Source organism: Sorex araneus, chromosome 4 (genome assembly GCF_027595985.1).
Source record: "Sorex araneus isolate mSorAra2 chromosome 4, mSorAra2.pri, whole genome shotgun sequence".
Taxonomy (NCBI): Eukaryota; Metazoa; Chordata; class Mammalia; order Eulipotyphla; family Soricidae; genus Sorex; species Sorex araneus.
In genome coordinates, this window is record NC_073305.1 from 78,660,731 (window position 1) to 78,676,144 (window position 15,414).

At 46.6% G+C, this 15,414-nt stretch overlaps 1 protein-coding gene across 1 annotated transcript in view; it reads left to right on the top strand.

Annotated features, from left to right (window-relative positions):
- Nucleotides 1-476: 476 nt before the first annotated feature.
- Nucleotides 477-15,414, top strand: part of SPATS1 (spermatogenesis associated serine rich 1) — a 72,490-nt gene continuing 57,552 nt past the window's right edge. The window contains exons 1-3 of the mRNA XM_055136689.1: nucleotides 477-522; nucleotides 2,585-2,640; nucleotides 2,787-2,920. Coding sequence (XP_054992664.1) covers nucleotides 477-522; nucleotides 2,585-2,640; nucleotides 2,787-2,920 — 236 coding nt within the window. The remainder of the gene's footprint in view (nucleotides 523-2,584; nucleotides 2,641-2,786; nucleotides 2,921-15,414) is intronic.

Consider the following 15,414-nt stretch of genomic DNA (forward strand, 5'->3'; position numbering starts at 1 on the left):
TGGTCCCCTGAGCACCGCCAGGGGTAATTCCTGAGTGCATGAGCCAGGAGTAACCCCTGTGCATCGCCGGGTGTGACCCAAAAAGAAAAAAAAAAGACATAGGGAAGGAGCGGGAAGAAGGAATGAAAAGTAAATAAAGTAGAAATCCACCTACTTAAAGTGTGCATATCAGTGGCTGTTAGCATATGCACTGCTGAGCAGTCATCACTGCATCACCATTAAAACACTTTCATCACTTCCAAAATAAACCCCCACCCCCTTTAGTCCTCCAGCCTCCATCCCAGCCCCCATCACAAGGAGTCCTTGGCAACCACTGATGTGCTTCATCTCTATGAACTTGTCTAGGCTACGTGTTTCATAGGTTCAGACTGATGAGTGCCCTGCCCATATTTCAAACAGGCTAATTTCAATCAGGCCAGTACCAGAGAGCAGGACCTGCCAAGGGGCAGTTGAGTCTGGGCTCACCCGACATAACCATGGGGTGCATTCAGCCTGTCCTGGAGATGGTCCTCGTCTCGATTGGTAATCTTGGTAACCTGGGACCGTCCTCCAGATGGGTTCATGTCCTTGAGGTGGTCCAGACCCTGCTTTGCGAAGTAACACGCTTGGGAATTTCTGCTTCTGTGTTCTCCTGCCAGCTGCCTGCAAACGCCCCAAACCCATCAGATATTCTGCAAAACAGCTCTTGCCTTTGTGGGGATGGAACAGTTCTGGAACATGAGCTCAGCTGAGTCGGCTAGAAGATTATAACAGTGTTTTCCCAATTCTCAAGGCAGTTTTCTAGCTTTTGGTGTGAATTTCTGAACAATACAATATGTGTATTTTGTAACAGTCTTGTGATGGACTCTTTTTCATTTGTGTGTCATATTTTCAAGGTTTATCTACATAATGGCATGGAATTCTAGAAGTGTAAATTTTGAGTTGTCTGCTATTTGAAATTGTTACCTCCATCTTGTTATTTTTTTCCTTGTTATAAAAAATTCATTTATTTTCTTGAAATGTGGGACTCTCTGGCAAGTCAGTTTCTCTTTAATAATTCCCAGGGAAGTTGACTGATTCTTCAAAGACTGGGATGTGTTTATTCATATGGGCCATTGTTATCATGGAGAACTTAAGGTGTGCAGTTTCTAAAAATAGACGGAGATGAAGGGAATTTACCAGACTTGAAGCTCCCCACCTGGGAACTTCTCTCAGGAGGATTCATTCACTGTCTTAGTAGCACTGTCATCCCATTCATTGTTCATCGAATTTGATCAAGTTGGCATCAGTAACGTCTCCATTGTGAGACATTGTTACTGTTTTTGGCATATCGAATATGCCACGGGTAGCTTGCCAGGCTCTGCTGTGCAAGCGGGATACTCTTGGTATCCGGGCTCTCTGATGGGACGGAGGAATCGAACCCGGGTCAGCCGCGTGCAAGGCAAATGCCCTACCCGCTGTGCTATCGATCCAGCGCACTGTCTTAATAGTCAAAGGAACTTCACTTTGGGGTTTAAAACAGACATGGGATGTTAGAGAGGCAGCACAGTGGAGTGGGTACAGAGCCTGCCTGGTGCACAGCCAATTCCAGTTCCATCCCCAGCATGCATGTGGTTCACGAGCCCTGCCAGGAGGGATCCCTGAACTCAGAGCCAGGACTAGGCCCTGAGCACCACCGGGTGTGGCCCCAAACCAAGCCAAACACCAAAAATACACAGGGGTCTGCTTCCTGGGAGCGGTTGAGTTGGATTAAGGGGCTGCATCCCTTGTTTAAGTTGCCGCTTGGCTTGTCACGGCAGGCCCACGCACCCCTCCTTAGCACCCTCTCCTTGCCTTGTTCCTAAGCAATCTGCTTACGGAGGAGAGTGGAAATCGTCCTCCCCAGATTCCCCACCGGTTTTGAAAGCAGGAATCTGAGGTCAGTGATCCATTCCACTCTGGGCTGACTGTGGGTGGACATTTTGACTCTACTGGGCACAGGGAACTCAGCTTTGGGAACTTCCTTCTAATATCGTGAAGGCGACTTTTTACCCGCACCATTAAAAGTGCTACCTGTAAGGAGTTCCTGGTTTCAAGTAGGTTTTGTTTTTTGTTTTTACTTTTCCTTTGTTTGTTTGCCTTATTTGGACTGTAAAAGCAAGGCTTGAACCTTAGTGGGGACCTCCTGGGGCCTTGTGAAAAAGGCCTCGCCTTGACCAGAGTAATAATACAAGGACTAAGATTCCCACCCTGCCAGGCCAGAGCTAGTACAGCGGGTAGGAAGTTTGCCTTGCATGCGGTGGTTGATCCGGGTTCAGTGCCCTGTATCCCATACGGTCCCCTGAACACCATCAGGAGTAATTATTGGCTACAGAGAGCCAGGAGTAAACCTTGAGCATCGCTGGGTGTGGCCCCAACTTCTCTCCACATCTAAAAAGAAATACTCTTCCAAAAAAAAAAAAACATTCTTGCTGTGCACACACGGCACTGTAGACAGTCCCCCTGGCACTGCCCAGAGTGCTCCCCCGCAGTCAGGACTGGTGTGCACCCCACGCCCTCCCCGGTCTCCCCGCAAATGCACACCCTACTTCTGGCTGAGGTCAGCATGTGTATTTCTGTCTCCCAGGTGATGCTATTTCTGCCCTCAGTCTGGAGGGTGACAAAGGCGTGGTGGAGGCCGGGGTGTAAGGGTCTGCACACAGGCTTGGGGGAGGAGCCTAGATCCTACCCTTCCTCTCTGAGCGTGTCGGTGGACTCCTGACACGCCTGCGCGCTCGCTCTCGGGTACACAGGGGCGGAGCGAGGGCGGTTGCGTCCCCTGTTGCTAGGAGACCAAAGGGCGTTTGCAGCTGGCGTTGGGAGTGGAGCAGCGGCTTAGGCTTAGGCGAAGAGAGCCAGGCGGAACCTCCTGGGACCCCGAATCCAAGGATTTTCCTGGACCGTCGAGAGTCGCAACGCAGGGGTTTGTCCTTGAGACATTTTGAAGTCGTTATACTTGAAATGTTATATAAATATCCACTTAATATCCTTGGTTTGACCTTTTAAAAAATGTTTGCCAGGCTGGGAGAGATAGATGGAACAGCGAGTATACTGCCTTGCTCACGGCCGACCCGGGTTCAATCCCAGCACACAGGATGGTTCCCTGAGCGAGTGACTCCCTGAGTATCGCCAGATGTGGCCCTGCCAAACCAAAGAAGTTTGCCAACCCCTTAGTTAGAGGCTAAGAGATATATTTTATCTTTTTTTTGGGGGGGTCACACCCAGCGATGCACAGGGGTTACTCTTGGCTCATGCACTCAGGAATTATTCCTGGCAGTGCTCAGGGGACCACACGGGATGCTGGGAATAGAATCCCGGTCGTCCACGTGAAAGGCAAATGCCCTACCCTCTGTGCTATTGCTCCAGCCCCTAAGAGATATATTTTGTTTCGATAGTTTATTTAATTTTTCTGTAGATCCTTTTGAAAAACTAGTCCAATGATTACGTACAAGGCTTAATAACTCTCCACCATCTTCTGTAGCTGTGTAGTTGTCAATGGGGTGGGTGACTGGAAATCTCAGAGCTGGCAAAAGAAACCAGATCCAATCTCCACCAAGGTTCAGGCTGTCTGCAAAGTGAAGAAAAATTGGTGCATTTGGAAAATATGAGAGAAGAGAGTCCCACAAGTAAAGGAAAGTCATATCCTAAAGGAAGCACAGGCAACTCCAGGGGAATCAAGGCTGCAGAGATAGGGTCTGGCTAGCCAGATGGCACATAGAGGCAGAGGGTGGATAGACAGAGGATGGAGAGAGGATGATAGATGGAAGATGGCTAGGCAAAGAGGATAGAGAATAGATCATGAGCCCGGAAGGGGTCCACTCCAGGACGGAGTGCACTTTACTGCTTTGGGAAACTGATTTTGGGGGTGTTTGGTTTGTTTCTACCAAACTGCCTTAAGTTTGAGCCAAAGGAAACGAATAGGAAGTTGGTCCCTTGCCTTATCAGGTGCCATTCTTTTTTTTTCTTTTTTGCTTTTTGGGTCACACCCAGTGATGCACAGGGGTTACTCCTGGCTCTGCACTCAGGAATTACTCCTGGCGGTGCTTGGGGGACCATATGAGATGCTGGGAATCCAACCCGGGCCGGCCGCATACAAGGCAAACGCCCTACCCACTGTGCTATCGCTCCAGCCCCTCAGGTGCCATTCCTAACTGCCAGTGCCCTCAAGGTAAGGCTCTGAGCTGGACCCAGGGGAAACCTTGGTGTTGCTGCTCTTATTGCTGCTGCTGCTGCTTTGGACCATATTCTGTTGTGCTCAGGGTTTACTCCTTATTTTGTGCTCAGGGATCACTTTTGGTTGGGGTCAGCATATTCCCCATATATGTGTTGCCAGGAATCAAACTGGGGCTGGCCACAAGCAAGGCATATATTTTATCCTCTGATACTCTCTGCTCAGCACCCAGGGTAACAATCTTTTTCACAATATATATTGTCTTTGCAAACATTTCTTGGTTATTTTATTTTTTTCTTTTTGGGTCACACCCAGCAGTGCAAAGGGGTTACTCTTGGCTCTGCACTCAGGAATTACTTCTGGTGGTGCTCGGGGGGCCATGTGGGATGCTGGGAATTGAACCCAGGTCGGCCGCGTGCAAGGCAAATGCCCTACCCGCTGTGCTATCGCTCCAGCCCATTTCTTGGTCATTTTATAGCTGTCTTTCTCTCCCTGAAATTTATTGCTAGGGATCTCCTACCTGACTTCCTACCTCAAGATTATATGCTATACACCAGTTGAGATATATATTTAAAATCATGATATAAAACACAAAAACATACTCTAATTCTATTTAATTTGGTTGGCCCAATTATTAGAAGACAACTCCCCCCCCCCCTTTTTTTCTTTTTGGCTCACACCCAGCGATTCACAGAGGTTACTCCTGGCTCATGCGCTCAGTAATTATTCCTGGAGGTGCTTGGGGGACCATATGGGATGCTGGGAATCGAACCCAGGTTGGTCGTGTGCAAGGCAAATGCCCTATCTGCAATACTATTGCTCCAGCCCCATTTCCCCCCTTTTGAACTACTCCTGGTGGTGCGGCCACATGCAAGGCAAGTGCTTTTTCCACTGTCCTATCTCTCCAGCCTCAGAGGGCAAACGTCTTTGGTCTCCACCATCCTGCACTGCCCAGTCACCTCCAAGTAACTCTCTAAGGACTCTACCCAATCCTCCATCCCCCCAAATTTTTTTCTGCATATTTGAATGTGGGTTGCCATATTCGAATTGTTCCTCTGTCCACTCTATTTCCTGCAAATTAGCACCCAGATCTAGAGATGTGACTGGACATATGCTCAGATTCCTTTGGCAAGACTAGAGAGTAGAGTGGCTGGAGCAATAGTACAGTGGGTATGACACTTGCCTTGCACACAGTCAACCCCAGTTTAATCCTCAGCACCCCTTATAGTCTCTGAGTCCCGCCAGGAGTAACACCTGAGTGCAAATGATAGTCTGCCCTACCCACGGTATTGTCTCTCCAGCCCCACATGATGGTGTTCTAATTCTAATCTCCTTTCTATACAGAAGTCACAGTATCTCTATAAAGAGACACAGGGGCCAGATAAACAGTGCTGGGGGTAAGGCACTTGTTTTGCATGTGTTCATGGTGGCTGAGACCTTTGTTAAAATCCAGGACATTGCATATAGTTCTCTAAGCACCACCAAATGTCACTCACTCCTGAACACCGAGCCCCAAATAGCCTTTGAGAACAGCCCCACCTTCCTAAGATATACTTCCTCTATTATTTGTTTGCCAGTGATCCCACTAATGTAGAAAAGGGAGAGCTAATACCTAATTTCTCTGCCTCATAATTAATAGCACTTAAAGAATTTGTTATCACCTTTTAAAATGACCTATTTTGGAGCCAGAGCAATAGTACAGTGGATAGGACATTTGCTTTGCATGTGATCAACCCAGGTTTGGTCCCCAGCATCCCATATGGTTCCCTAAGCCCTGCCATGGGTGAACCCTGAGCTCAGAGCCAGGAATAGGCCCTGAATATTGCTGAGTGTGGCCCAAACACTAAATACATAAATTAAATAAAAGTAAAATAAAAATAACCTATTTTATTTTTCAAGCATCATTATAAACTCACGGATTGCAGTCTATCTGATAGTTTAGCTCACTGAAATTATTATGTTAAGACTCAAAATTGTCTTGCCTTTGCTCAGTATCTATCTCTTTGGTTTGTCCTTTGATTTTTTTTTTTTTGGTCACACCTGGCGATGCACAGGGGTTACTCCTGGCTCTGCACTCAGGAATTACCCCTGGCAGTGCTCAGGGGACCATATGGGATGCTGGGATTTGAACCCAGGTCGGTTGCGTGCAAGGCAAACGCGCTACCCGCTGTGCTATCTCTCCAGCCCCTGGTTTGTCCTTTGAATTCTTTTGACATGACTCAAGAGTCGTCAACGATAGGTTCCATGATGTTTTCTATTCTGACAAAATATTTCTGGCTCATTTAGTACATTTCTTGTCATTGACTTGGAAACAGCTCCTGGCAGAAGTCCTGGCTACTTTTAGTGGGAAATGATATTTCAGAACTACAAGCTATGGGGAGGGTTTTTGTAGATCAGAAAGAGGGACTCCTTCTCTGTAGGTGGTCTGTTAGAGGATGTGATGCAGGAGAATGACATGGTCTGTTTATGCTTTTTTTTTTTTGCCTTTGGGCCACATCCAGCAGTGCTTAGGGCTTACTTTTGGCTCTGTGTTCAGGGGTCACTCCTGGTGGGGTTTGGGGGACAATATGGGGCACTGGGGATCAAACCTGGGTTAGCTGCATGCAAGGTAATCCCCTTCCTTACTGTACTGTCTCTCTGGCCCTGTTGATGCTTTTGGAAGATGATTCCACTGGCGGTTCCATGGGAAGCAGGATCACTTAGTAGGATGCTGTTCATGAGAGCAGTGACGTATAACTGTGGACAGGAAGGAGGCCAAGGCTATATGTAGACACAGAGCTATATATACCAATGGCACACTGCTAGGAAGGAAGTGACTAAGTTCTAAGTTTGTGACCTGAGTCACTGAGATGGGAAAGCTTGGAGAAGGAGTAGTTCTGGAGGGAAAATCAGGTTGGCTAGAGACTTGTTAAGAATTACGTTGAAATATTTCCAGAGTATGGTACCGCTAATATGTCAACCTGTACCTGTGAGGTGAGTGCATCAGCAGCCTGATAGTGCCTTCAGGCTTCCTGACACCCCAAAATTGCCACTGTGCCTTTGGCCGGACCCCAACAACTTGGGACCAAGTTTACAAAGAAATTAAACGGCCAAAAGTTAGGCATGTGGGAACCACGCCCATAAACCACCTCCTGCTCAGCTATACAAACTCATTTATTGTCTTATTTCAGAGACCTATAGATAAATCTCGTAAGAGATCAAAAGCCGCAATTAAGCTTGGACCCGTGCATGACTGAACATACTGGGGTTAATGGGAGGGGGCAGGTTGGCCTGGGGCCTACCCAAACAGAGCCCCCAGCAGCCACTTGCTTCCACAACCCAAAATCGCTGCCATACCCCTAGCCTGAATCCACAGTCTCAGGATGGGCCTCACCAAGATATAACCTGTTGAAAATTCTGGTATTCGGGTGTTGTGACGGAAATCTCCAGCCCTGCTTCAGAGACCCATAAGTAAATCTTGAAAGAGATCAAAAGCTGCAGTTAAGCTCAGACCCGCAGATGGCTGAACAGATCGATGTAAATCGGAGAGGGGTGGGTTGGCCTGTGCCCACCCAAGAAGAGCCCCAGCCAGCCTCTTGCTTCCACAATCTAAAATCACCGTCATATTCTAGCCTGACTCTATTGTTTCAGGACGGACCTCACCAAGATATAATCTGATGAAAATTTTGGTATGTGGGCTTTGTGACTGAAATCTCCAGGCTTTCTCGAGATTGGGTTGGGCTACCTTCCCCCACCTCCCTGTACTGCCAGAAGCTCTGGCAGTGACATCTACACTCCAAAACTGCCATCCAATTGAAAAGCTACTCCAGCCTTATCATTTTGAAAAAAATACCAAATGCCCCGTACAAATACCATGACCTCTTAGAACCTGTATTGCAAGCCATAATGTGCAAAAGGAAAAGGAGAGAGAGAGCAAGGAAAGTGCCTTCCATAGAGGGAGGCTGGGGGTAGGGGGCGGGGGGGTTCTGGGATGATGGTGGGGAGATGGGGGACATTGGTGGTGGGAAATGTGCACTGGTGGAGGGATGGGTTCTGGATCATTGTATGACTGAAACCCAATTATGAACAGCTTTGTAATGGTCTATCTCACAGATAACCAATTAAAAAATTTAAAAAAAAGTAATGTGGAGTTCATGCCCAGTTCAATCAGCTTAATCAATGACTGAATAAATAGCTGTACTCCTACATAAAAATAAATGTCTCGGTGGAGATGTCCTTCCGTATCAAATACCAGAGTTGTGAGCATAAGGCAAGATCAGGGCTGCAGTAGGAGATTTGGAAGTGGGGCATGTCAGCGGGGCTGGTTGAGAGAAGATCACCTAGTGGAAGAGGGGGGTGCAGAGTATGGAGGTACAAGGGAATGCATGAAAAACTTCTGAATTGTACAATTAAACTTTACTGACTTAATATTATACAAATTTTATCTCAATAAAAATGCACTGTAGCATTGTCGTCCCATTGTTCATTGATTTTGCTCAAGCGGGCACCAGTAACGTCTCCATTGTGAGATTTGTTACTGTTTTTGGCATATTGAATATGTCGCGAGTAGCTTGCCAGGCTCTGCCGTGTGGGCAAGATACTCTCGGTAGCTTGCTGGGTTCTCTGAGAGGGATGTAGGAATCGAACCTACCTGCTGTGCTATTGCAACAGTCCATCAGTAAAAATAATGCAACAGAATATAGTTAAATATTAATAAAAGACTGAAGAGGTAGTTTGAAGGGTGGGGTGCATGTTTTGCATGCCGGAGCCCCAGGTTTGATCTTCAGTGCCACATGGTTCCCAGAGTACCCCCCACACCCAAAAAGGCCAGCAGCTCTTGTAGTTAACTCCAAAGAGATATGAAAGGAGGAGCCAAAAAATACAATATATGGGACAAAAAGAAAAGACATATTTTTGAAAAGACTTACATGTAGATGTTTACAGAACCTTTGCGTGTAATAGCCAAGAGCATAAAACAGTACAAGGGTCAATAAGTTGGATAGATAAATTGGTATATTTATATGATGGAGTATAATTTAGTAATGTGCAAATGACTGGCACACATAACATGAATGAATTTCAAAAACATACTGGATGAAAGAATCCTGACACAGAAGAACAGTTACTTAAAGATTCTCTTTCATAAGATTCTAGAACAGGGGAAACTAATTTTCTTATTGGTTATGAGGGTCAAACTTGGAGGTGCTTGAAGGTCACTAGGCAACACCCAGCAGTGCCAAGGATCCATGTAATGCTGGAACTTAAACTTGGGGGTCTCTATATGCTGGGCATATGTACTTACTATTTGGGCTACAGCCCCAGTTCAATAATTCAGAATTTTTTTTGGGGGGGTCACACTTGGTGATGTTCAGGAGTTACTCTTGGATCTGCATTCAGAAATCACTTCTGGTAGTGCTAGGGGGACCATATGGTATGCTGGGGATTGAACCTGGGTCGACCGTGTTCAGGGCATGAGCCTTACCTGCTGGACTATTGTGCCAGCCCTTGAGGTGTTTTTTGCTTTTGGGTTTTGCAGGGGTCATAGTTAGCGGTGCTCAGGGCTTCCTCTTTTTTTTTTTTTTTTTTGCTTTTTGGGTCACACCTGGCTCTGCACAGGGGTTACTCCTGGCTCTGCACTCAGGAATTATCCCTGGCGGTGCTCAGGGGACCATATGGGATGCTGGGAATCGAACCCGGGTCGGCCGCGTGCAAGGCAAACGCCCTACCCGCTGTGCTATCGCTCCAGTCCCCTCCTCCTTTTTAAAAAAAATTTATTTATTTTAAAAAAAACTTTAAAAAATGAATCACCATGAGATATAGTTACAGATTTACAAACTTTTTTTTTTCTTTTTGGATCACACCTGGCAATGCACAGGGGTTACTCCTGGCTTTGCACTCAGGAATTACCCCTGGCGGTGCTCAGGGGACCATATGGTATGCTGGGAATTGAACCCGGGTCGGCTGCGTGCAAGGCAAATGCCCTACCCGCTGTGCCATTGCTCCAGTCATGATTTAAAGACTTTTGTGATTACATTTCAGTCATATAATGATTGAGTACCCATCCCCCCACCAGTGCCCATTCTCCACCATCAATGTTCCCAAAATTCCTCCAGCCACCCCCATCCCATTCCCCCCACCCCCACAACTCCTCTGTGACAGGCACATTCCCTTTTACTCTCTCTTTTGGTTGTTATGGTTCTCAATATGGGTACTAAGTGGCCATCATGTTTGGTCCATAGTCTACTTTCAGCACACATCTCCCATCCTGAGCATCATTACTTGGTGTTCCCTTCTCTATCTCAGCTGTCATTTCCCCCAGTATGTGAGGCCGGCTTCCAAGCCATGGAGCGATACTCCTGGCCCTAATCTCTACTATCCTTGGGTGTTAGTCTCTCATTATGTTACTTTTTTATTCCACAAATGAGTGCAGTCAATCTATGTCTGTCCCTCTCTCTCTGACACATTTCACTTAGCATGATACTCTCCATGTTAATCCGCTTATGTGCACATTTCATGACTTCATCTTTCCTAACATAGGGATTCCTCCTTGCTCTCTACTTAGGAATCACTCCTGGTAGAATCCAGGGAATCACAGATGGTGTTGGGGACCAAACTCGGGTCAGCCTCAATGAGTACCTTACTCACTGTACTATCTTTCTGGCCCCTCTATATTATGTTTTGGGGCCACATCCAGCAGTGTAGAGCAGGGGTAGGGATGGTGTTATATCAACGTGTTAACACAGGTAGTACGGGTGCTGGGAATCAAGCCTGGATATAATCAAAACATGGGCATGAGCTCTTTGAGCTATCTTGTTGGCCCTCTATTTTTAGTTTTTGTTAATTAAAAATTATTTGCTTTTTTAAATGTTTGGTCATAACTGGTGGTGCTCTGGGGCAACTCTGGGCTCTGAACTCAGAGGCTGCTTCTGGTGGTGCGCAGGGGGCCATATGGTGTTAGGGATTGAAACTGGGCTTCCTGTGTGCGAAGCCTGAGTTCAGTGATCTCTGAGCCATCTCTCTGTCCCAACACTTTGTGTTTATTGCATTTCTTCTTTTTCTAATATATTTTTCCTGGCCCTTTATTTTTATCTTATTTTAGGAACCACCCTACTATTTCCCACAGTGACTATACCATTTTACATTTCCTTATAATAGTGTACCAAGTCAATATTTGCTATTTTTTCTTTTTATGATAGTCATTCTAATAGATGTGAGAGGTTAATCACAGTATGTACTTTTGTCCCAGTAAACTTGCCATTTTATTTTATTTTATATTATTTTCACTGTATCACTGTCATCCCGTTGACTATCGATTTGCTCGAGCAGGCACCAGTAATGTCTCCATTTGTCCTAACCCTGAGATTTTAACAGCCTCTCTTTACTTGTCCTTCCCAATGGTGCTGCATTGGAGTCTCTTTCAGGGTCAGGGGAATGAGACCCAGCATTGTTACTGTTTTTGGCATATTGAATATGCCACGGGGAGCTTGCCAGATTCTGCTGTGTGGGCAGGATGCTTTTGGTAGCTTGCCGGGTTCTCCGAGAGGGAGAACTAGACAATAATATTTTATTTTACCTTATTTAAACACCATGGTTTACAAGGTTACTGATAATATAGTTATTATGGGCTTTTGACATTCCAACACCAATCCCACCACCTGAGTGACCCACTGTCTATCATTGTCCCCATTTTCCCAACCACCCCCCCAATCCTATTCCCCAGGCAGACACACAATAATTTGCCTTACATTGCTTGTTTCAACCAAATGGCTAAAGGAATAATAAAAAATATCACTGTATCACTGTCACTATCATCCCATTATTCATCGATTTGCTCAGGTGGGCGCCGGGAACATCTCCATTTGTCCCTGTCACGTGCTAGTGTAGCCTGATGGCGTATTGGGGTTTGGGGGTATTGGGAACTCTTTCAGGGTCAGGGGAATGAGGACTGTCATTGTTACTGTTTTTAGCATATCGAGTACACCACGGGTAGCTTGCCAGGCTCTGCTGTTAAGCAAACTTTTTTTTTTTTTTTTGCTTTTTGGGTCACACCTGGTGAAAAAATACTTTAGTAAAGGGGCTGAAGCGATAGCACAGTGGGTAGGGTGTTTGCCTTGCACGTGGCCAACCCGGGTTCGACTCCCAGAATCCCATATGGTCTCCAAGTACCGCCAGGAGTAATTCCTGTGCATTGCCAGGTGTGACCCAAAAAGCAAAAAAAAAAAAACCAAAAAACTTTAGTAAAACAAAATTTGTGAAAATTATTATATCTCACCACAGGGTTGTAAAGTCTTTGGAAAATCTATTAAACTGTCTCTAGTTGAGCCTTTTATGTTACTGTGTTTTATTTGTTAAGTTTAGTTGTCTTCTATGCTACTTTCCCATTTAATTGGATTTGCTCCAACTGGAATTTCAGAACTGTGGAATCTGAAGATACTGTGAAGTCCAGAAACTTCAGGGTCTGTAAGAACTGGGATGAGTGCAGAGATTCTTAGTGTAGCTGTGGAGGTAGGCCATAGGCCAATGACATGGAGGCAGCAGTGCGGGGCGGTTCGGCTGCCCAGGCTTTGGCAGGGCGGGGACTTAGCCGTCCCTCCCTCCCAAGGGTGCCCCAGAGTTTGCACCAGTGTGTCTGTGAATTTCAGCTGTTTGTCTTCCGTCTCCTTGGCGATTTAGTTCTTGGATCAGAAGAGCAGGCCCAGTGGGTGGGTCAGTATGGCAGCAGTTTTGGGAGGTGGGTGGGGCTGCCAGGGCTGCCAGAAGGATGGGAGAGGGGAGAGGTTGCCTGCCCCCTTTCCGGAAAGACCCCAGAGCTCCCAGCCCAACATTGGGGCACCTGGGGTTTACGTGGTTTGATTCTGAAGAGATTCTTAGTGAAGCCATGGAGTTAGGTGGTAGATGGATCTCATTATGTAATATTTACAGAAGCTGAAAAGGAAAACAAAACTTGCTAAACAAGTTCAAGTATTTTTTCGGTGGGCTATTGGTTTTGGGCCCCACCTAGCAGTGCTCAGAACTTACTCCTGGCTTTGCACTCAGGGAACATACCTGCAGGGCTCTAGGGACCATATGTGGTGCTGAGGATCAAACGTGGGTGAGTCGCATCCGAGGCAAGCACCTTGCCCACTATTCTATCTCTCCAGTACCTAGGTGAACCATTTTATTTTATTTTTTAATTTTATCTTATTTTATTTATTTATTTTTTGCTTTTTGGATCACACCTGGCAATGCACAGGGGTTACTCCTGGCTCACTCAGGAATTACTCCCTGGCGGTGCTCAGGGGACCATATGGGATGCTGGGAATCGAACCCGGGTTGGCCACGTGCAAGGCAAACACCCTACCCGCTGTGCTATGGCTCCAGCCCCCAGTAGGTGAACCATTTTAATTTTTAAATTAAAAAAAATTTTGGGTCACACCCGATGATGCTTAGGGTTACTCCTGGCTCTGCACTCAGGAATCATTCCTGGCGGTGCTTGGGGGAACCCTATGGGATGCTGGGAATCGAACCTGGGTCAGCAGCATATAAGGCAAACACCCAATTCGTTATACTATTGTTCTGGCCCCACCATTTAAAAATAACAAATAAATGATGGAAAAAGTACAAATACGTAGTCTAGTTGGTAGTATGCATACTGACATGCTTAGGGCGAAAGGTCCTAATATTTGCAACTCACTCTGATATACATTAAAAATAGGACTGAAGCACTGGAGAGAGAAAGAGGGCACAGGGGTTAACTCATGTGCATGACCTGGGTTCAATCCCAGGCACTGCATGTGGCTTCCCTCTCCCCGCCCTTACCGCTCCTTCCCCCAGGCACCACCAGAAGTGATCCCTGAGCACAGAATCAGAAGTAAGTCCTGGGCACCACTGGGTGTGGCCCCAAAATAAACAACAACAAAGGAGGATTGGTTGACAGGTGGATGGATTCGTGTGTAATAAGGTTAGCAGGCCTGAGAAGGGAATGTGAGCAATGATGGGCTCTAGGTAGAGGGTATGGAAGTACCAGCTGTAAGATTTTTCAGCTTCCCCTGATCTTTTAATTTTGGTCCTTGGGCCATGCTCAGGGCTTTGTCCTGGCTCTGTTCTCCAAGATCAGTCCTGGAGGGGCTCAGGGGACCATACCATACGTGTGCAAGGCAAGCGCCTACCTGTATTTACCTTATGAAATTTTTATGTCTTTTCTGGTGGCCATTTTATCTTGGGGAAGGTTTTTGGGGTGCCACCCCTGGTGGTGATCAGATGTGACCAGTTTGGGTTCCATCTCCTTGGCGATTTAGTTCTTGAATCAGAAGAGCTAGGCCGGTGGGTGGGTCAGTATGGCAGCAGTTATGGGAGGTGGGTGTAGCTACCAGGGCTTCCAGAAATATGGGGTGAGGAGAGACTGCCTGCCCCCATTCCAGGAAGACCCCAGAGCTCTCAGCCCAACATTGGGTACCTGGGGTTTACATGGTTCAGTACCAAGCTCAGCAGACCATATGTAGTACAGGGGAATGAACTAAGGCAACCGAAGCTACCACATGCAAGACAAGTGCCCTACCTACCTCCTGTACTGTCACTCTACCCCCTTCGGTATGGTATTTTTAGGGGGTATAACTAGAAGTGCTCAAGGGATACTCCTGGATCTGGGCCCAGAGATTACTCCTGGCAGGGCTTGGGACTCCATATGGATGGCTGTGAATGGAACTCAGGTTAGCCACATGCAAGGCAAGTGCTCTTTCTGCCATACTGTCACCCTGACCCCGTCTCCTTTATAATTTTTATTTTGTTTGTTTTGTTCTGTTTGGGGACCACTCCCAGTGGTATCCAGGGATCACTCTCAGTTTATTGCTCCCAACAGTGCTGGGGGACCAGGTAATTTTAGGGATTAAATTCAAGCCCCCTGCATGCAAAACCTGCGTTCCAGCCCCATGACTTTATGCTACCTCTAGTAGGAGGCAGAGGTAAAAGAAATTACCTATGAGTGGGAGGTGGGTGGTTCTGAAAAAGTTGAAGAGTTTTTTTTGTTTTGTTTTGGGACCACATTTGGCAGTGTTCAAGGCTTACTCCTGGTTCTGCATGCAAGAATTAACTCCTGGTGGTGCTTGGGGGACCATTTGGGATGCCGGGGATTGAACCTGAGTTGGCCACATGCAACGATAGTGCCCCACCCGCTGCATTCTCTCTAGCCCCCGAAGATGTGGTTTTGAAATGGCTAGTTGAATATCCAGATTAGTTAAGTCAGACCCTTCTCAGAGTCTGTGGTCTTTATGGTTCTGTCTGGATTTATT